The sequence below is a fragment of the Pyrgilauda ruficollis genome, unplaced genomic scaffold (genome assembly GCF_017590135.1).
Source record: "Pyrgilauda ruficollis isolate IOZ18807 unplaced genomic scaffold, ASM1759013v1 scaffold110, whole genome shotgun sequence".
In the NCBI taxonomy this organism is placed as follows: domain Eukaryota; kingdom Metazoa; phylum Chordata; class Aves; order Passeriformes; family Passeridae; genus Pyrgilauda; species Pyrgilauda ruficollis.
Window position 1 is genome coordinate 1,399,279 of NW_024509211.1, and position 22,397 is coordinate 1,421,675.

A 22,397-nucleotide genomic window follows, 5' to 3' on the forward strand; every position below is an offset into this window, starting at 1 on the left:
GTCCATATTGGGATTTAGAAGGTTTTTATTTTTGGGTTTGGGTTGTTTTTTCTTCTCTGCATGGAGGGGAGAAATGTTTTTTTGGTTTTGCAGTATCACATGGGAGATGCAATATCCATGGGATCAGGGGAATCGATAAATCTATTTTTGCTGCAATAAAGTGTAATTCATTTGTATTGGCTTATTTGGGAAATAGTAGAAGAATCATGGACTTCAACTAAATCACCTGAGTTAAGAGCATCATCCAGATGCTTCCTGAACCCTGACAGCACCATCACTATTGCAGTTTCATAGAAATTTTAGGTAAAAATAAGAAATATAGCAAGTGTGTTGAGTAATGCAGGGTTTTTAAAGTTTATTACTGTAAACTGATGTTTACACCATAGATTACTGAAAGCAGGGTTTTTGTGAGGTTCAAATAAAAAGTCATGGTGCAATTAATTATTTAGGGTGCTATTTGCTTCTTTTTAAAATTTTTTTAGACTCTGGCACATCTGACAGTGAAGCAGATGAGTCATCTGAAAAGAATTTGAATGAAGAATTTTCTCCAGAAACTTCAGAACTGGAAAAAAATGAAAAACTCCGTGATGAGAAGCTGGATGAGGAAAACCCAAAGATTTCTCATGTGCTGAAGGAAAACGACAGGACTCAAGTACAGCCACTAGAAACACTGAAACTGGAAGTTGAGGAAAGTGAACAAATTGTTCAAATTTTTGGAAATAAAACGGATCAAATGGAAGAAATCAAAAGAGAGGTTGAAAAATCACCTAAGGGAAAAGGGAGAAGGAGCAAGACAAAAGATCCCTCGTTGGAGAATGCAAAGATTGCACCAGGAAGCCAGGAAGAGGTGACAAATGAATCTCTTACAGAACCTGAAAGGTTAGATGTGTCTTCCTTGGACTGTAAAGACATTTCCAGCACTACTGAAAGTGAAACAGAGCCCTCCACAAAAGATAAGAAACTTTTGAAAAGGAAAACTTTGGATCAGGCATCACCTGAGAAGAGAAATCGGCGGGAGAGCGAGATGGAAGTGCCAAATATTGTATCTGAAGAGAGGACCAATGAATGTAGTGGAGCAGAGGAATGTAGAGGGCTGAATGCTGAGGAGTCCCTCAGAACTGAAAACGAGGAGATGCCGTCCCTGGTGGCAGAGTCGGTTCCGCACGGTCCGGAGCTGAGGAATGACAGCTTCCAACGGCCGGCTGAAGCCAACGAGAGCGTTCCCTTGAAAGATGAGGATGACACAATGCCTCAGATTGGCCCTGAAACCTTGCTGTGCCATGAAGTAGACCTGGATGACTTGGATGAGAAGGAGAAGAGCAGCACTGAAGACACAATAGCAGAAAAGCCAGACCCCAATGCTTCCAACTCTGCCCCCTCTGCCTTAGCTCCCGGCGTCCCCTCGAGCTTCCCGGTGGCCTCTCCTCTGGCCCTCAGCCAGGACGAGTCCCGCAGCATCAAGAGCGAGAGTGACATGACCATCGAGGTGGACAGTGTGGCAGAAGAGTCTCAGGAAGGGCTCTGTGAGAGTGAGTCTGCCAATGGATTCGAAGCCAGCACCACGTCGAGCAATTGCAGCATGGCCGGGCAGGAGAGGGAGACGGGAGAGAAAGGTGAGTGTGTCCTGGAGGAGTCACTCCAGCTCTGATCCTTGCTGAAGGCGGCTTGAGGCTGGTGTCACTTGGCTAAAAGTTGCTGCTCTGTTTTGTCTGCTGGTTATAGATTCATAGAGTGGTTTGGGTTAGAGGGAACCTCAAAGCCCATCTTGTTCCAGTCCCCTTCCATGGGCAGGGACACCTTCCACTATCCCAGGTTGCTCCAAGCTCCATACAGCCTGTCCTTGAGCACTTCTAGGGAAGGGCAGCCACAGCATCTCTGGGCACCCTGTGCCAGGGCCTCAGCACCCTCACAGGGAAGAATTCCATCCCAATATCCCATCTAACCCTGCCCTCTTGCAGTGGGAAGCCATTCCCCCTTGTCCTGTCACTCCAGGCCATTGTGCCAATTCCCCCTCCAGCTCTCCTGGAGCCCCTTTAGACCCTGGAAGGGTCTCTAAGTTCTCCACAGAGCTTCCCATTCTCCAGGCTGTGAACTCTCTCAGCCTGTCTGGTTTTTAATTTCTTTGTTGCTTTTAAAAAGAGCTTTTTAGTAGCAAAAGTATATGAGGTGTCTTATATTTTAGTTTTGATTTTTTTTTTCCCCTTCCCTCATAGGTCAAAAAAGACCCAGTGACAGCAATAGTGGAACGCTGGCAAAAAAGCAAAAGCGAACTCCAAAGCGAACCAGTGCTGCAGCCAAAAATGAAAAGAATGGAACAGGTATATTCCTGCAGGGAGAGGAGGGGGAAGGTTATCCTGGTCTGTAAATATGTGTAAAAACCTACTGTTCTCATGTTACAAACAGTTTCCAGTGGATGAGGCTTCCCTCTCAAGGTTTTTCATTTTTATTCATTGTGATATTATTGGTGATAAGCTGGGGAGGAGTTTTGAGCTTTGTAGTGCAACTGGGAAATCTCTTGCCTGTTTTGTATTACTTACTTAGGAAAAATGTCTAAATTATTATTCATATTAGCAGCTAGTATGTATTTACCATTATGCTGATTTTTAAATATTGGATTGGTTATGAATTTGGCAGAGGGCACATTTAAAGTCTTAAAACAGGTGTTTCTCCTGGGGGAAAAAAAAAAAGTATTTTTGAAATACAGAAAAATGTTGGATGCTAAAGAAAAGCTTTTCATCCAAAGGAATCTTGTCTAGTTTTTCTCTCAAGCATCTGACTATTTTATAACTTGCTATGGAAATCTGAATTTTTGTGTTTCTGTAGCTCATTTTTCAGAGAATCACAGAGTGGTTTGGGTTGGAAAAGACCTTAAAAAATCATCTTGTTCCAAACCCCTGCCATGGGCAGGGACACCTTCCACTGTCCCAGATTGCTCCAAGCCCCATCCAGCCTGGCCTGGAACACTGCCAGGGATCCAGGGGCAGCCACAGCTTCTGTGGGCACCCTGTGCCAGAGCCTCACCATCTTTATAATAAAGAATTTCTGTCTAATATCCCATCTATCCCTGCCCTCCTTCAGCTCAAGGACATTCCCTCTTGTCTTGTCACAGAATTTTTGACAATCATTGTATGATTGAATCAGTGGTTTTGGCTTTGTGGCAACACTGTTACATTTTTAAATATCAACTAAAATACTAATTATCTGACATACACTATTCAGATATTTTTAACATGCCTGTGGAGAACTTGGCAGTTATTGTGGGAATCTAAAATATTTGAATATATGAGCTAAAAATTTTCTGTTACATGTTGAACTTCTGTTGTTTTAGTAATTTTTCAGAACTGTTCCTTTAGATGCGTAAAGCAGTTTGATAACTAAATACAATCATGTGCTACCTACCCACAGTACTACAGGGTTAATCTTCAAGAAAGGGGTTTTAGTGTCTGCTTTATATTAGAAAGCTAAAATAGGTGATGTAAGACAGTTTATCAGTGCTTTAATATTCTAGTTTTGGTATGTTTGTTTATTATTTCTGTACAGAAGTTCGGCTATTAATTTTTCTCTAGAACTAGTCAGCCCTTGAATTCTCCTGCATCAATTATGATTATTACACTTGAGAGTTCAGTGCATGTTGTGTCTGATGAGGTTATCCATGGAATCTGAGATCATTATTCCTTGGGTGTGTTTTGTGATCTTCTAAGCAAGAAGCAGCAGGGTTTTTTTAATTGTTTTCTTTACTATAACCACAATTTTTTAAATGTCAAGGTGGAGATTTTAAGTCCAAATTAATTCTTTTTCCTGCAGGACAAAGCAGTGACAGTGAAGATCTCCCTGTCCTGGACAGTTCCAGTAAATGTACTCCTGTCAAACACATCAATGCATCCAAACCCCAGAAGATTTCCCGCTCCCCTGCCAGGGTGGTTTCTCCTCACATCAAGGATGGAGAGAAGGACAAGCACAGGGACAAGCACCACCACCAGAATGCTTCACCCAGAGTGTACAAATGGAGCTTCCAGCTCAGTAAGGATTCTAGAAATTACTTGATTACAGGGAATTGGTGAGAATATTTGTTCTGAAAGAAAAACATGGAAATTTTGGGATTCTAAATTAGGTGTAGGCCTTTCTGGCATAGTTACAGCAATGTGTTATCTTCCATGCTGTGTCTTACATCCTCGTAAGAACTGCATTAATTTGTTTAAAATCACCTTGACAAAGCTATTTTTTCTTTTCTTTCCACTTGCAGATGAACTGGACAATATGAGCAGCACTGAAAGGATCTCCTTCCTACAAGAAAAGCTCCAGGAGATACGGAAATACTACATGTCCTTGAAGTCAGAAGTAGCAACCATAGACAGGAGAAGGAAACGATTGAAAAAGAAAGACAGAGAAGGTGAGGTTGAGATTTGTTTTATGATTCCCACAAGGAGGTAAATTGTTTGGAAATGCATAACTCACAGCAATTTGAGTTGAATTGATGGTATTTTAGAAGAAAAGAAAGTGTTACCATCTGTTTGTGTATGTATTTAGAAAGAATATTTGTGGCTTTTTGGAATTTGAACCTGACAGAAACGTTTGCTGGCTCTTTTATAACTGTGTGGTAGAAACTTGGACTTCCTAGTGCAAGTGTTTCCATTAGACTCATCTGAGTTACCTTTTCAATAACTGGGTGAGACTAATCCTGTGTCTGTGAATACATCAGGGAAAGCAATTGGAAAAATCTCTGTTAGTTTTTTATGCCCGTGCTGCTGCTTTGATGTCTTTTACACAACCTGAGAACCAAGGAAACCTTCCTTGTGGGCTGTACTTTGATAACCTGATGCTGATCTGTTGTTCTGTCTGTTCAGTGTCCCATACAGGAGCATCCATGTCATCTGCTTCCTCAGACACTGGAATGAGCCCCTCATCATCCTCTCCTCCCCAGAACGTGCTGGCTGTGGAGTGCAGGTGATAAACATTTCTCTGCCTTGCCAGCAGCTCGCTGCCATGGACATAAACCCTGAAATTCAGCCACAGAAAGCACTCAACTGGTTGGACATTGCCAAGTATATCCTGTACACACTTCCACTGCTGGACTGTACCTGTTCCCCCCTCCTACCCTCTTCTTTTGTTTAATTTACTGTTCAGAGAACTTAAGCTCATTGGTAACTGAAGGTTTGTAGGCACAACGTGACATCCTTGTCATTGTGTTTGTTTTTGTTTCTTGTTTGTTTCTTTTTGTTTTGTTTTGTTGTTTTTTTTTTTTCCTAACACAGAGGAAGGGCACTTATCAAATTTGCAAAGTTATGTCCAATGAAGCATTCAGGTGTTCTAGGGTGATCTTAAAAAAAAAAAAAAAGCAAGTGCACCAAGCAGACATCAGAGTATTATCCAAAAGAACTGAGTAACTGCTGCACTTTCACCGAGCTGTGGGTAACTCTTGGTGAGTAGTTCCTCTTTGTGGAAGCACTTGCTATACAGAACTGCCAAAGTATGTGTTCAGCAATGTGCCCAGTTTTAAAGCTGTAAATGGGACAAAATAAATTGTGAAAGGAAGTGTAGTTGACTGAAAACTACAGTTGTAATAAGTCTTCCACTTTTTATAGGATTTTTGAGCACACAATTATGCAAATGTTTTAATGTTTATTAATGTTTACAGTGGAATTGTGAATAGGTTTTCAGTGGACTATCTTATCCCTTGACAAAAATATTTTGTCTTTTTTCTATGTAATTTCAGAGTTTTTATTTTGTTACAAAAAGACGAAAAATGAAATATATAACAGCAATGAAGTTATTTAACAAGATTTCTAAAGCTGAAATTTTTGTGTAAAATAAGGTATCTTGCAACTTGTTAAATATATTTATTCAGACATTGGATGTTGTATTTTTATGTATTTTTTAAAATATTAATAAAATTGGAAAAAAAAACTAGGTTAGTTCACTCTTTGGACAAAACATCCTTATCAGTTCTGGCTCTTCAGGAGGAGTTATCCAGTAGCCAAACCTGTACTTCCAGTGGGTCTGTCTACACATCCTCCACCACACAGATCTGCCAGCAGGCATCTGGGTTAAAATAAAACTTGATTTGGAAACTTTGGCAGTCCTAGTACTTAACCTTGTTTGGAGGAACAAAATTTATTGGGTTGCCCTTAAGATGCTTTGTCACAAGTTCTTGTGTTTGCTGTACTGCCGAATAAATTTATATCTCCCAAAGTTGAGATGCACCAATAAAGTAAAAGCAACTGTGTGTGCTCTGCCTGTGGATTGTCCCACGGGCAGATGCAGCTTGTAAATAACTCTTCCAAACCCATGTATTTAAAGCAGTTTGCATATACATTATGTATAAAAAGTGATTTTTTTAAACAATTTTTTTATTCATGTTTGTACATTGAAAGGGGGTCTGAGCCCCTTTTTCTGTGTTTAATATGCTGTAGAGTAATAACATAGATGCTCTAGACTGTATATCAGGATATTCTGGTTCCACACAGCAGAAGGTCAGGAGGAAACACTAGTGATGGCGTAGCATTACTAAAATTGATGTTTCTTGAAATTTCATTTTACAGCATTTGTCAACTTGTGATTCCAATTCCTTCCATTTTCGCAGAAAATTAAAGAAAAAGTACTCTTGTAAATGCACTTTTTCTGTCTTTTCTTAAGCAAAGCAGAACTATTTCAATGTAAGATAAATATGGAGCTCACTAGACAGCGCTAATAAAGGCCATGTTTTAAACATAGGCTTTATATTCTATTTTTATTTAAGTGATTGTTCTTGTAAATGTCTGGACTTTACCCTAAATAGGAAAGTTAATCTCCATAAATTCCTGTAAAGACTTTTTTCAGAGCTAACTTTTACTTGTTAATCTTCTAATAGCTACGAATAAAAAGCAATACTCATTTAAAAGGAAGTAACATGGGTCAAATGTTTAATATTTACAGAAGCAGTCTAAAATCCAGGGAAATAACAGGATTAATGACATCATGTGCAGATCTCTGATATCTAACCTGTGTGCACACTGTGAGATCTTAAACAGGCACAGAGGATGGAGGAGCTGCTGCCCTGGCCTGGATGTTCCCCTCGTGTGTTCTCAGCTGGCTGCTGCTCCTGTCTCTTAGGAATGTTTAAAACCCTGCTTGGAAGGCTCCAGGTATGCTGCCATGGATCATGGAAACTCCTTCCAGCCCACTGGCAGGGAGAGCTTCCTCCCCTGCTTCCTCTCCCACCTGCTTCCCTCGCAGTGCTCGCCCCAAAACTGGCTGGTGTTACTCTGGCAGAGCACTTAACCTGCAGGAAAAGATGCACTTTCTGCCAAGCCACTGGCAAAGCCTCCAGCATGTCACTGATTTCCTGGTTTTTATCTTCCTGGGAAGGAGCACATCAGATTATTCAGTAGAAGTTGCAGTAGTTTCCTGTGATGTTTAAAAATTTCACAGGGAAAAGAAAATTAGCTGGATTCATTGGGCTGTCCTGGTTAAAGGTGAAATCAAAATGAAACCCCAATAAAATATGATTTCTAACTCTACAATAATCCCCTTATTGAAGCCTTGTTGATATAAATTCCAAAGTGTCTTTTACTGGCTCAAAGTGTGTCCTGTTGAAGACACAGTAATTGTGATTATACAGAATTGAGATTTTTTTAAATAAGAAATTAGATTGTGTTTTTGAAACCAAGCAGAAATAAAGCATCCTTTTGGCAGCCTTTGTGCTGTTCTCATTCCTTCCGATTTCCCAGGTTTTCCTCAAAGTTATATTTGCTATTTCAATCTTCCTTAGGAGGTAAAAAAATTATATATATATATGGAATCCAACACTGTTAAAAGGAACAAGGTTGTGAGAGAATCAGACTCTTCCTTCATTTTCTGCAATTGATACAAAGAACTGTCAGATTGCTGGCAGATAACTTATTTTTGTATTAGCAAAAATCTAAAAGATGGAAAAACTCAGAATGTTTCCATGCAAGGACATAAGGTAAGATTAATTTCCTTACTTGTTTTAGTTTTCACTTTCTTTCCATCAAGTGTATCAGCTACATTTGTACTAATGAGTTTTTATTTTTTAACGTGAAAGTTTAGCAACACCCACTTAAATCCCTGCTTGGATTTGGCTCCTCCATGAGGTTGCTGGTGGCTGGGAAAGTTTCTCCTGTTTAATCAGCTTGAACAGATCAGGCAAGAGAAGCAGAGTTGTCAGAACAATAATAACAAGTCATTGTTTTGACAGAGGTTAAACAGATTTTCAGTAGCAATTATCAGTGAATGAAAAGCATAACAAGGGCAAAGAAATGTTTGTCTTCATGAAGGATGATGTATGTGACCTTCACAGGGAGCAGCAGAAAAGGTGATTAAATCACTGTTTGTGCTTTTGTGCATGCTTCAATCTAATTTTTTAGAAGGTGCAGTATTAGAACAGACAGATTTTTTTTTTTTAAAAAATGGTTACATATTCTCATTTTTTTTGTAGGGGGCGCCCTGTAGAAATGGCTACCAAAATTACTCAGGATGGCTTTGATGTGGAGCTGGGAAGAGAATCTGAATCTAAGGATTGTCAACTCCTGTGTCTCAGTCAGAAAATCCACTGCTGAGAGAGCCTTCTCTCTGCAGACAGGTTTGTCAACCAGATGGAATATTACATTAAAAATTAATACTTTTATAACATGTTCTTTTTTTCCCCATTAAAAATATTCTTGGATAGCTGAGGCAGCCAAATGGATTTTCTGGGCAGCATTTACTGGAATTCCTAAACCAGCAGTAAGTCTAAGAAATGCTGTAGTCTTCTTTTTAAGAAAAGAGCAGGTTTGGCTTGATGGCTTGAAAGAAATCTGACATGAGCCAGATTTACCAGCTGAAATAAAAGATTAATGTGTTCACAAAAGTATGTCGAGCTGTTTACTTCACTGTGCCCCTGCCCTTTGCAAAAATTGTGCACTGAAATCTTGGTTATTTTTCCTTCTCTGGTCTTGGGATTTTATTATTTGCTACAGTGTGAGACTCTGGAGATGTGGGGGACATAACAAAACATTGGAACCAAAGGGGATGTTGCCAGAGGCTGACTCACTGTAATTCCAGAGCTAAGAAAATGACATTTTGTAATTAGCTCACACTATTAAGGTATTGCTCTCAGATTTTGAGAAAATCTGTCATTCTCCCATATTACCTCACACCAAATAGGATGGGATTTTAAGAGGTCTCAGTGTTTAAAATTACTCACCTTTATCAGTTCCCACTGAGTAGCTGGGATTTATTTGGGGTCTTTTGTTTGCTCTGGAGATCTGTGAGTTCCCCAGATTACACAAGTATTTAGGAATCCAACACTGTTAAAAGGAACAAGGTTGTGAGAGAATCAGACTCTTCCTTCATTTTCTGCAATTGATACAAAGAACTGTCAGATTGCTGGCAGATAACTTATTTTTGTATTAGCAAAAATCTAAAAGATGGAAAAACTCAGAATGTTTCCATGCAAGGACATAAGGTAAGATTAATTTCCTTACTTGTTTTAGTTTTCACTTTCTTTCCATCAGCTACATTTGTACTAATGAATTTTTATTTTTTAACGTGAAAGTTTAGCAACACCCACTTAAATCCCTGCTTGGATTTGGCTCCTCCATGAGGTTGCTGGTGGCTGGGAAAGTTTCTCCTGTTTAATCAGCTTGAACAGATCAGGCAAGAGAAGCAGAGTTGTCAGAACAATAATAACAAGTCATTGTTTTGACAGAGGTTAAACAGATTTTCAGTAGCAATTATCAGTGAATGAAAAGCATAACAAGGGCAAAGAAATGTTTGTCTTCATGAAGGATGATGTATGTGACCTTCACAGGGAGCAGCAGAAAAGGTGATTAAATCACTGTTTGTGCTTTTGTGCATGCTTCAATCTAATTTTTTAGAAGGTGCAGTATTAGAACAGACAGATTTTTTTTTTTTAAAAAATGGTTACATATTCTCATTTTTTTTGTAGGGGGAGCCATGCAGAAATGGCTACCAAAATTACTCAGGATGGCTTTGATGTGGAGCTGGGAAGAGAATCTGAATCTAAGGATTGTCAACTCCTGTGTCTCAGTCAGAAAATCCACTGCTGAGAGAGCCTTCTCTCTGCAGACAGGTTTGTCAACCAGATGGAATATTACATTAAAAATTAATACTTTTATAACATGTTCTTTTTTTCCCCATTAAAAATATTCTTGGATAGCTGAGGCAGCCAAATGGATTTTCTGGGCAGCATTTACTGGAATTCCTAAACCAGCAGTAAGTCTAAGAAATGCTGTAGTCTTCTTTTTAAGAAAAGAGCAGGTTTGGCTTGATGGCTTGAAAGAAATCTGACATGAGCCAGATTTACCAGCTGAAATAAAAGATTAATGTGTTCACAAAAGTATGTCGAGCTGTTTACTTCACTGTGCCCCTGCCCTTTGCAAAAATTGTGCACTGAAATCTTGGTTATTTTTCCTTCTCTGGTCTTGGGATTTTATTATTTGCTACAGTGTGAGACTCTGGAGATGTGGGGGACATAACAAAACATTGGAACCAAAGGGGATGTTGCCAGAGGCTGACTCACTGTAATTCCAGAGCTAAGAAAATGACATTTTGTAATTAGCTCACACTATTAAGGTATTGCTCTCAGATTTTGAGAAAATCTGTCATTCTCCCATTACCTCACACCAAATAGGATGGGATTTTAAGAGGTCTCAGTGTTTAAAATTACTCACCTTTATCAGTTCCCACTGAGTAGCTGGGATTTATTTGGGGTCTTTTGTTTGCTCTGGAGATCTGTGAGTTCCCCAGATTACACAAGTATTTAATTGTTAGTCCCATCCATTGCTTTTTATGGATATGTAAATTCATTTTTTTGTGTGATGGTGTGTTTAATGCCAGTGAGTGGTGGATTTTATGATTAGTCACAGCCCAATGACAAATCCTCACCATGCTGTCATTTAAAGAAAACTGGGAGGATCAAACTGTTGATTGTGAAAGCAGTTTTTCTAAGAATAGGACTTGTCTGGTGTCATCTTTGTTTTGAATTATCCTTGCTATTTATGTTGTTATTCCTGCTCCTTCCCATTGCAGAGGAACCCTAACTTCTGGCTCAGAGCAGGTTGGTTCTGCTTCAGCTCTGCAGCTCTTTACATTGGTTAACACCCTTGTGCTGCTGCTTATCCCTCACCAAGAGTCTTCAGACATGAGAAGTGGCTTTGTTTGATGCCACTTGGCCTCAGTGCACCAGCACGGCTCACTCACTGCTCTAACCATGGAAACTTTGCTTCACTTTCCCTCTGTCAGTGTTTGCCAGCAAAGAAAAGCTGCCCTGGAGCTGTGCTACAGCTGTGACAGCCTGCAGGGGCTGTCACTCTGTGTGTAACCCTGAGCCTCCTGCTGGGGGACGCACTGCCCTGGGTTGGTGCTGTGGGTTTGGTGGTGTTTCTTTTCCTGCTGTTCAGAGTAACCCAACAGCATTTCCATTCCAGCACTGTTGGTGTCTTCAGCTGTTCCTAAACTCCTCCTCTAATCCCTCATCTGGGTACAGCTTGACCTAATTTACCGTGCTCCTGCCAGCTATGCCAGTTTCATAAGGAGGAGTAAGATGTGGAATTTGTATGAAATACTTGGCTATATTGCACAAGAGTGTGTTTTCTTTCTGCTTTAACAAGGAACTGTTTATGTTCTATTGAAGCATCTCTCTTGGTGCTCCTTTATTTCCCTTATGAATAAATAAAGCTATTTTAAAAGGAAAGCCCCAACCCTTGATTCCTTCTGCAGGTGCTCTGCTTTGCACCCTGCGGGTGACCCCTGTGTGCCATCCCAGTGGCACGGATGGGGACAGGCTCGGGGGCAGTGGCTCCCTCAGGTGGACAGGAGAATCCCTCTCTGATAAGAAAGTGTTTTGGCAGTGGAACCAGAGAGGTAAAATTTTATGTTGGTCTGTGCAGGTATTTGAATGTGATTAACTCAGAATGTGAGAGCAGCCCCACTTAATCCTGTGGGAATAATTATGGAATAATGTTATCCACAGGCAGTGCAAGAGGGAGCTGATCTCTGGCTTTGGTTTGGCTGCTGCTGTTCTTGTTTCCTGCTTTTCCTTTGGAGAGCTCTGAACAATTGATGAGAACGTGATTTCTGTTTGGCTCAGAGGCACTGGGCAGCATCCCCGTGCAGGGTAACACCTCTCTGTGCCTCTGCACGATCAGCTGATGTTACATTCAGCCCAGAGCTGCTTTTTAATAAAACTTTCACTGTTTGGCTGTCCCAGTGCCCAGGGATGTCACTGCTCAGTGCATCCCCTCCAATGTCCTGCCTGTCCCAGAGCTTTGCTGGAGCTGGGGATGTGCAGGCAAGCAGAGAAATGTGTTGTTTCTTCTTCCAGATCTTCCATAAGACATTTCCTTATGTCTCTCGAGAATTAAAAACCAGTTTGGATTGGAAAGGACTCTCACAGATCAACTACTTCCAACCCCCCCAGGAGTATCTGCTTGTGCCCCAGCAGTCTCTGTGGTCTCTGAGTGCTCCAAGGGTGACCCTGCCCCTCTCCTGGTGCCCCAGGATCCATCCTCCAAGTGCCTTCTGGTGTGACCCAGCCTCCTCCCTGTGCCTTTTCGTGCAATATGGCCAGTAATTCAACAACAGATTAATCTACAGGAACAGTCATTAATGTACTTCCCCTGATCTAATTCCAGTTGTTGCTGTAAAACATTGTAACACGTGCATTTTACCTGACATTTATTGTGAAGAACCTGCTGCTCCCTGACACCAAAACACAAAAGAGTGTGAAGTTAAGGTAAAACATAATTTTTAAAACCCTCCAATATGAAGCAGAATTGTAACTTTTTGAGTTCCTTTAATGCTGTCCTCTGGAAATCCAAGGTAAAGGCATGATGTCAGAGGCTTTAATTGCTTTTTCAGCTTTTAGAGTTTGGGCCAGACTCATTCAAGGAATTTTGGAGCTGAGCTTAATGGACTTCCTAAGGTTTGAACTGGATTCCTCAAATGCCATGTGCTGACTTCCCAACTAGCTAAGAGAAGATGCTGAACCAAGAGCTGTTGCTAAGCTCCAGTTCCCAGAGTGGGGAATGCCAGAGCACACAGGATTCACAGGATTTGCCTCGCTCTGAAGCCACAGCCACACTGAGTGTTTCACCCACACTCCCTGACAGCTCTGCAGTCACTCCTTTTCTTGCCTTCCAACAGAGCTCAGCAGTTGAAGCTCTCAGCAGGGGATTACATAAATTGGGGCTTTGCTTTTATCCTGGAGAGAATTCAAGGAGCCTCTATTATAATCTTCCAGCTGATTGATCTGGTGGCTGTGCCAGCACTGTGCTGTCCAGGGCACTCTGGAGCAAGGCTCTCATCTGACCCTTGCTGCTGAAAAGGTTCTGCTTTCTGTGGGCTGAGGAGGAATTGTCTTTGCAGCAGGAAGGATCCGTGTTCCCCCACTGCTGCTGCAGTGAGCATCTCCCCCAAATGAGTGTCTGTTTACCAGCTCAGTTTCCTTGAGCTGGGTTTTGGCAGGCTGCCCTCCTGCTCCCTCCCCTCCCACCTCCACTTTGGCTCACTTTTTCCACAGCTTTCTGAGTACTCCTCCCTCAGCAGCTTCCCATTTTTCACCCTTTGCTCCTTCCATCAGTGGGATCCATTCCTGCACCTATTGTGCCTCAGCAAGGTGATTCACCTCCTCTTGACACCCCTTAATGGCACTTAAGAAAATGCTGTTGTCTGTTAGGATCCAGAGTAAAACCATTTCTATCCTATTTTATATTATTTATTTTTATCCACCTGGATGCTTTACTTACATGCATTTTATTTCCAAGCTCAATTTTATTTGTATTGTCTGTAAGCAACCTGTCACCTGGATGTGAAAGACAACAAGATTTTTGTAGAGAAACAGAGCTTTGACAAAACTGGTTATCCAAATCTGAAAGTGGGAAATTTATTAACTAAGTCTCTCTAAAACTTGCTTAACCATTTTTTCAGGAAATCTGTCCTAATAAATATTTAAATATTTTCCTAACTCCAAATACTAAAATGAGAGAGAACCATTAATTTTTTAACCCCACTCACTTCAGCCCCCAGGTGCTTTGTTCAGAAGATGTGAAAATCCTCCACTTCCATCAGTCAGACTCTTCAGACACTTTTCTGAGCACCTCTTTGCACATGAAGATCCAGTGGAAAATCTCAATCATGGATTACTTTCGAATGTTTAACAAAAAGAGACTGCTTCAAGGAAAGCCTTCAGTCTTTACTGTGCACATATTGATTCTAATTTGGCTGCAGCAATTGTGGCCTGATTGTAGCAAACAATCTGGACAGTTTTAGCCTGATACTCTGCAAACACAGGGCACTGCAGACTTGCTGCCTTACTTGGGCTGGTTTTTAGCCTTCACTATTTCAGAGCGAGCTCTCATCCATCTCCAGGGTAACAAGGCACAGGCAAGGGAGAAGGGGCTGTGACACAAACACAGGGCTGTGAGACTGGAGGCTCACACTGGCTCCTTCCACCTTTGCAAGCACAGGAGCAGCGTTCCAGGGAGAGCTGCAGCACAGAGAGCAGTCTGCTGCAGGGGGCAGGGGCACTGTGCTGCCCTCAGGGGCCAGGAATCCACAGCCTGCACAGCTGAGCTATTCATTCAGGCTGCTGCTGGAAATAGAAAGGTAGAGAAGGTAACAACAAAAAAGTCCTCCTGCCCTTCCTGTTGCCTCTCTGTCAATAACAGAACCTGGCAGCTGACATGAAATAGTTTTGGCTCACTCCTCATCACCTGAGTCTAAAAATTGGTGCTCCTGATGTTGTTCCCATTGTTCCTGTATTTTATGAGTGAGAACTGAAGCACAGGGTGCCTGTTGACTGTCATTCCACTGCACTAACGCCCTGACTGCAGGAGTTCAGCTGTCAGGATCCTTCCAAAGCACTGCTGTGTTTGCTAACCCAATCCAGCTGCCTTCCAAACCTCTCTCTGGGCTCATGCAGCAGCAGGACAGACCCTGTGCCGTGCAGAGCCTGTATTTCCTGCTGGCATTCACAGGAGAAAGGAGAAATCTGCAGCAAGCTCAGTGCTTGGAATGTGTCAGGCCAGGAAGCTGGGCTGGGAGGACGCCGTGGGCTCCCTCTGTCCCCTGTAAATGACCCAAAGGTAACCTGGGGCACTCCTGCCTGAGCTCCCTCTGGCATCTGTCAGCTCCTAAAGCAGCAGTGAATGAACAGAACTCTGGAGCAGCTGAGCAAAGAGTCCCCAGCAAACAAAATGCTCCTTTCAAATGTCCCAAAAATGACTCTTTGGAAAGAACACACAGCTGTATATGGCTCCAGCTGATTTTATTGGAATTAAATAAAAAAGTGTATTCCCCACATTACATTGATTCATCTCAACCAGTTTCAGCAAAAGGCAGGTGAGCCCTCCCACCACCCCTGAAATTCAGACACCAGTCTGCAGGCCCTGGGAAATGTATCTGCATCATTCCCTTGTGGAAACAAACTCCACTGCAAGGCCATCAGGACTGAGCTCCTGTTTAACCCTTCTGCTCCCACTGCCTGAGCAGCACCCACAGCTCTGCTCTGAGCTGCTGGACACATATCCTGACAGCAGGAGTCCCCCAATGTGTTCTTGGCACAGCTTAAGTCTGAGCACAGTGCTCTGCTCTAACGAGGTTGGCTGAGCAGTCCTGCCTTGGCTGCCAGAGCCTCGTTCTGCTGGATGTGGTACTCCTGGAATCTCATGGAGATCCTCTGTGTCATCTTTAGATACTTCTGCAGGCAGTTTTCTGAGCAAGTTATCTGCAGCAAGAGGGAAACACAGGGCTTCAGACAGTAAGTCAAACATGTCCCCAACCAGGACCCAAAATATCACCACAGACAGGGATAAACAATTAGGTGAGTACATCCCATACTGTCAAGATGAGGGCAGCAGAAAATGTAAAGCTGAGTTTTTCTGGTATGCCTGAAACATTTACTAATATTCATTCTCATATTAAAGTCTCCATGGAAAACACCCTGGACCTGGGAGATACCATCCTTTTGTCCTTGGGCTCCTCTTGTGGAATTGAACTACATATTTTGAAATTAATAATAAATTAGTAAATTTTGTTTTAATTCTGTTTACAAAGACACACTGGCTTTGACACCCAAATATGATCTGCTCTCTGCTAACTCAGGTTAACCCTTTTTTACCCTTGTTCCCATTGGCTCTGTCAGCTGCCTGGTACCTGCCTTGCCACCAGAGTACATCAGTCAGCTGGACTGGGAAATAAAGACCAGAGCCTATCCCATCCACAGTATTTTTCAAATTTAAAGTGTAGAGAGAGTTGTGAGATGATTTCTGAGCTACAGTCCTACTAATTGGATATTCTGTTCCATGGCTCAAAGCCTTGCTATCACTACAAAGGTTAACAGATTTGGGTAGAAAGGAAAGCCAAACCTTTTACCTGGGAACACAGGCACTGCTTTGGTTCTGCTCAGTACAGAGGATGTGAAAAGCAGAAGGGATGAAATGAACTAGACAGAACCCCAGCAACTCCACACACCACCCAGCCCCTGCCCTTCTCTGTCCTCAGCCTGGCACCAGCTACAGCCAAACCTGCTGAGCAGGAGTGGAGTCTCCCTAGGAAACAACTTCTGGAACTGCCCCAGGCCTCTGCTGCCAGAGGGAGCGGCGTGTGTGATGCTGCTGGGGAGTCCAGACTTGCACTGGCACCTGGATTAGGAAAGAGCTCAGAAGTTGGGTTTTTTCTAGTGTAGGATCCCAAAGGGGATGTGTGGAGGTATAAACCTCAACTATTTAATAAGGAACTACAACTCTCAAGAGAAACATGGGAATTTTCACAGCAATGTCCATCTAGACAAGTGTGCTGTTTCCAGAAACAGGAAATCCCATAGTGGACAATCTGGACAGAACTTCCCATAAGAAAGTTTCTTCCTAGTTCCTCTGTGAACAGATGGCTCCTGTGCTGCCAGACATGAATCCTCTGCAATCCACAGAAGCAAAAAAAGGCAGGTCACAATCAGAAAATGGTTTGGCTTGGGATGGACCTTAAATATCATCTCATTCCAGCCCCCTGCCACGGCAGGGACACCTCCCGTAGTCCAGGTTGCTCCAAGAATCTAAGAATATATTTTGGATTTAAGTAATCTTTAATCCAGAATAATTATGACCTGTAATAGAATTCCACTAAAGCAGATGCAGAGATTAGGGAAAGAAGACATCTGTATTGGGAAGCTAAGAGAGCTCTGTTCAGGGCAGTAGAACCAAAGCTGAAAGGAGACATGAGTTTTGCCTGCAGCGAGGAGTTGAACTCAAGGAGGCAGAAAAGGCTCAAAAACAATGGTTAGTTTAAAATTTTAGGCTTTTTTTTTCTTTTCTGCCAGCAGTCAAGCAAAGGTTATTAGATTTTTAACCAACAAAATGATTAGGCTCTGAAACAGCCTCTCAACAGGAGAGGAGAAGCAAAACCACGCAACTAATCTTATGGAGAGATTAATCTTTCTGCAGATGACGACGAGAGGGAGCTCCCTGCAGTGCAGGGAAGTGGATTGAACAGCCAGAGCTGTGTTCCCATGACTCACTACAAAGCAGGAACATGGGCAGGTGAACAAATATTTCAGCAGGATTCCTCAAAGAATGAGATGCAGGCTGTAGGTGGGCAGCTTCCATGTCCATGGAGTCACCATCCATGAGAAGTTAAGGCACAAGAACCTCCACTGACAGCTCAGGGAATGAAACACACAGAATTGCAATGAGCAGCCAATATGCAGTGGGGACTGGGCAGATTCTGTGTGTGACAACCACTTCTAGAATGGTTTTGGTGGAAGGAATCCTAAAGAGCATCCAGTTCCACTCCCTGCCATGGGCAGGGACACATTCCACTGTCCCAGGCTGCTCCAAGCTGGTCTGGGATGGGACACTCACTTGGAAGCAACACGCCAGACACCCACACTCCACTGAAGGCTGCTGCTTTCTATCTTAGTTTAAAGATCAAAACTTTCTCAGTTGCTTCTGAAATTGGAATGCTGCACAGCAATTCTACCAAAGGGTCATTAGAAGCCATCACCTACCTCTTCTGGTTTCACATCTCTGCTAGTGAAATCCTTTATGCAATCCACAAAGCAGTTTTCTGTAAGTTTATTGTATGTGCCAAGAAACTCCTTGAACTGTAAATAAAAATTGGACAATGAATAATAAAAAAAAAATTAAAAGTCAGTGTTTATTTTTCTTACATACAGCTGCATAGTGTAAGACAATCTGAAGGACAAGTCCCTAGAAAAATTTACTCTCAGTCAGAAGGTTTCAGCACCAAAAGCTGCTCGTGCACAAAACATGCTGTTTGTCAAAGGTCACCTACTGAAATTTTGGTTGTGTTAACTCAGATGATAACTCAGAGTTTTTGTCCTTCCCTGTGTACTATACCTTCCACTCCCTGTGACAGAGCAGCACAAGGCTTTCAAAGCCACCCCTCCCAAATGCAGCATCTCACCTGCTTGATCTGATCAGACTCTGATATTTGTCCAGCCATGTTCCACCTCCTGTGGCTCAGTCACCTAAAGGTGAGGATAAAAGTCGAGTTTTAAATAAAAAACATAAATAGGAACTGCAAAATTTTACATCAGAATGGAATTTTGTGCATCCTTGAAGTCTGTTTAAATGCAACTTTGCTAGCAAACTTCCAAGCCATTCACTTGAAGGGAAGTTATCTGTTGGGAATGCATTCAGTTAAAAAAACCATCCAAGATAATCCCAGGTATGAAACCTTACCAGATCCACCTGCTAACTGCTGTCCTTTAAAGACTTTTAGGGCATTTCACACAGCCATAGTGACTTCTAGAATACCTTATTTGTTTTTGTAAGTGCTGTCAAACTTGCTAGATAAGCTAGGGCAGGAGCTGGGGAAGAAGCAAAGTCATAACACTTTCTAGCCTTGGAGTTTCAGTGACTTTAGATGTGATCTGGAAAAAGTAAGGAAAAAAGGCAAATATAAACTGGCAGTCACTGAACAGATGCAGCACAAAGTGCAGGCCTGGTTTCTGTGTAGCTGCACCAGACACCTGAACTACAGCAAATGTTGTGGTTATTGTAGTGAATTAAATGCAAGAAAAACAGAGAGCAATGAAAATGGAATGAAACAGACAAAAAGGGAAGAAGTAAACAGCCATGGATCTAAGAATTTAAGCAAGCATCCTCAAGGAAGACTCACATTCCTAACCCAACACAGTGAACAAGTTAAGGCTTGAAAGCATCCCTGCAGGTTTCCTAGAAGACTGAAGCCTGGTCTTCCTTTTCCCCTAATTTCCATGTTATCTAAGACCTGTTGTCACAGGTGATAATGCAAACGAAGATCACGTGTTGGCAAGAACAAGCTCCTTGGTTTAATTCAACTTGTGGAAGAAAAATGAGCACTGAAGTGCAGTCACTTGGGAAAAAAAATAATTTTAGTCCTTTAGCAAGGGCTACTTAAAATTAATCTTCTATTATGCGTTGCCAATTTTTGGGCAAGACATTAATGTTTTAGAGGGCTTTAGCTATTGCAGTCTCTCAGCAGGGGGAAAGGAAGGGGTACACAAGCCACCTGAACACAAACAAAGAGACAGCAACAATTATTTCAACAACAGAAAGAAAATGAAGCAACTAAAAATAGCATCAGGGAGCTCTCACAAGAGTGAGCTGTCCCTACAGCACAGGGATGGTGACATCTGCCTCCTGATGTCACCACACTTTATCCCTGCACAGGGAGCCAGTTCAGAGCCTGGAGGCCAAGGGCACAGATGAATCTGGGATGCAAGAACTCCCCATGGGCAGGCAGGTCACACAGGTTATGGTGGCAACAAGGAACCAGGTTTTATTCAGGTGGTCACTGAATCACAAACTGGTTTGGGATGGAAGGAACCTTCAAGATCATCTCATTCCACCCTCCTGCCATGGCAGGGACACCTTCCACTATCCCAGGCTGCTCCAAGCCCCCTCCAGCCTGGCCTGGAACACTGCCAGGATGGGGTACCCACAGCATCTCTGGGCACCCTGGGCCTCACCCTGAGGCCAGGGCCTCACCACGCTCAGTCAAGGACTTCTTTCCAGTACCTAACCCTGCCCTGTGGCAGGGCAAAGCCACCACCCCTTGTCCTGTCACCCCATGCCCTTGTCCAAAGTCCCTCTCCAGCCTCTCTCCTAAACCCCTAATTTGTTTCAGGAGAATGGACATGCCCATCACTGGAGTAACCTGTGAGAAGCGATGGCAACTCCACTCTCACTTTCTCAGCCTGTGAGAAAACAAGAGCAGTGACAGTTCTCCCGGGGCAGGGTATGTGGATAATTAAACAGAAACTGCAGGGAGCACTTCTGTCCTCTGCCAAAGGCAGGAATCTCAAAGTTTCAGCTGTCGGTGCCATTTTCCCACACTCAGGGTTGCCTCATGATCCGTGTTTATAGCAAACCTGATCCCTGTCCTTCTGTGACTGACTTGGCAAGACTGGAAATGGCAGATTGAAGCTGGAGTTTCACAGAGCTTTGACACCTGGGAAAGGCTCTGATTCACATCAGCACAACCTGATCTGAAGTGCCTGAAGCTCTTGTCCCTGTACAGGTATTTCACACATTCCACGGGGGAATTACAAGGCTCTGCTGCACCTTCAGCAATAAATCAGCCTTACATGTAAAAACCAGCTACTGAACATTCCCAGGAATGTGCAAACCTGCTTTGTTCCAAAGTATGCTAAATGTATTCTTTCAAGATTTCCTGCTGCTTCTCCCCTTTCCCTCCAACTCTGCAAAAAGCTTTTAAAGAGTGATGAAAGAGTGCTCAGCACCTCAGCCAACCCAGAGCTCCCTGCAGAGCTGTTCACACCTCTCCTGCAGGCTCAGGTTTAATCCCGTGGGCTGAACACGATTAAAAAATTCAGCACTGCCTCTCTAAGCAAGGATATTCACACTGCAGGAAGCACAGGTCTCTGAATAAACCTCTGCTGCAAGGGACACACAGTCTGGGTGTGCTGGGTCACCAGAAAGGAACAAGAACTGGGAAATCTCCCTTCTTGAAAGGCCCTCGGGCTCTTACAAATATATAAGTTTCATTAAGAGAAGTCCCTCTGATCAAAATAAACAAACCCTGTGTTTGGGATTCCCCCCATCCCCATCTTTTTGAGAAGAGCTGCATTTTTCTGGGAAGAAGAGTGATGGAGAGACACTGTAAATCCCTCACACTTGTAATCCCCACTAACCATCCGAATCAGCTGTAACCACTACCTACTCCATAAAAAGAAAGCTGCAATGTGTCTTTCAACCTTTGCCTCCAGCTGCACACAGAGAACACCATGCAAGTGTTTCTGAAAAGGAAAAAGAAGGGTAAAAGCATCAAGTCAAAGAAAGGTCTCAAAGAATAAAATCTTGAGTCAAAGAATTGTGTCAAGGTAAACTCCTCACAGCTTGTAGAGAAAGTTCTTTTATCATGGGGGATTACTAAGCTACAACTGGATTGCCTTCAGACTTAAAAGAAGCCCAAACAAATTAATTTTCAGAGTCATTTATGGAAGTGAGAAGGACAGGGTGAGATGAGAGGGGCCAGTCAGGAGCTGGATAATCAGGTGCAGCTCATGCTCAGCTTGTTATCAGTCACTGCCTCCTGCATTTGGCCTGGACCCTGCTCTGAAGGAGAAGGGATCAGAGGTAGAAATGGAGCAGCAAAGGAGAGTTACCAGGGTCAGCCTGACCTCAGCACCACGAGAGCCTCACGTGTTCGGGCGTCAGGCCTGAGGGAAAATACACATTTCCCCCCAGCACTCCCCTCTGAGTGAGAGCACACCTGGCTGACGCTTCTCACCCGACAAAACCAAAACCTGAGGCTAATAGGTCGAGCTTTATTTTCTTTTTTGCTCTTTTCCTTCTACTCCATCCCTCAGTTCTCCCCTCCAAGGGCACACTGAGTTCCTCTCCCTCGGGAATCACTCGCTCAGCCAAGCCGGGCCCAACACCGGGCACAGAGCGGGGATCTCCCCACTGAGGGCCCTCGGGAGCGCGCCCGGACCCTCACGGGCCACGGGGAGGCTCCCGGTGTCTCCTGGGCCCTCACGGGGACGCTCCCGGCGTCTCCCGGGCTCTCCTGGGCCCTCAAGGGGAGGCTCCTGGTGTCTCCCAGGCTCTCCCGGGCCACGGAAAGGCTGCCGGTCCCTCCCGGTCCCTCAGGGACGCTCCCGGTCCCCCACGAGCGCGCGCCCGCTCCCCCGCCCGTTCCCTCACGCGCTCCGGGCCCGCGCGCACTCACCGCCCGCGCGCCGGCCCCGCAGATTCGCCACGCGCGCGCGCACGAGGAGGGCCCGGCCCGGCCCCGGCCCCGCAGATTCGCCACGGGCCGGCGAATCGGCCGCGCGCGGAGCCGCCGCCCGATTTACCCTGCCGGGCCGCGCGTTTCCCGCCGGACGCCGTTGAGGGGAGGACCCGCGCGTTTCCCGCCGGACGCCGGTTAAGGGG

The 22,397-nt window shown here is 43.6% G+C and overlaps 2 protein-coding genes across 9 annotated transcripts in view; one reads left to right on the forward strand and one right to left on the reverse strand.

The window, feature by feature from the left end:
* Nucleotides 1–6,710, forward strand: part of ARID4A (AT-rich interaction domain 4A) — a 47,344-nt gene extending 40,634 nt beyond the window's left edge. For all 6 annotated transcript variants that reach the window (XM_041476538.1, XM_041476573.1, XM_041476547.1 and 3 more), the window contains 5 exons: nt 483–1,613; nt 2,214–2,318; nt 3,805–4,020; nt 4,244–4,390; nt 4,845–6,710. In XM_041476538.1, the coding sequence (XP_041332472.1) occupies nt 483–1,613; nt 2,214–2,318; nt 3,805–4,020; nt 4,244–4,390; nt 4,845–4,948 (1,703 nt within the window). In that variant the 3' untranslated portion in view covers nt 4,949–6,710. The remainder of the gene's footprint in view (nt 1–482; nt 1,614–2,213; nt 2,319–3,804; nt 4,021–4,243; nt 4,391–4,844) is intronic.
* Nucleotides 6,711–15,248: 8,538 nt separating this feature from the next.
* TIMM9 (translocase of inner mitochondrial membrane 9) lies at nt 15,249–22,314 on the reverse strand. 3 transcript variants are annotated; one of them, XM_041476620.1, is made up of 5 exons: nt 22,192–22,209; nt 21,181–21,256; nt 18,418–18,481; nt 17,999–18,094; nt 15,249–15,724 (listed from the first exon to the last, which is right to left on the reverse strand). In XM_041476620.1, the coding sequence occupies exons 3-5, from the start codon at nt 18,454–18,456 to the stop codon at nt 15,590–15,592; spliced, it is 270 nt and encodes an 89-aa protein (XP_041332554.1). In that variant the 5' UTR covers nt 18,457–18,481; nt 21,181–21,256; nt 22,192–22,209; the 3' UTR covers nt 15,249–15,589. The 3 variants fall into 3 exon arrangements, with proteins under 3 accessions (XP_041332554.1, XP_041332545.1, XP_041332562.1); XM_041476611.1 differs by lacking the exon at nt 21,181–21,256 and having other exon boundaries at nt 22,192–22,314; XM_041476628.1 differs by lacking the exon at nt 22,192–22,209 and having other exon boundaries at nt 21,215–21,235.
* Between the last annotated feature and the right edge of the window lie 83 nt (nt 22,315–22,397).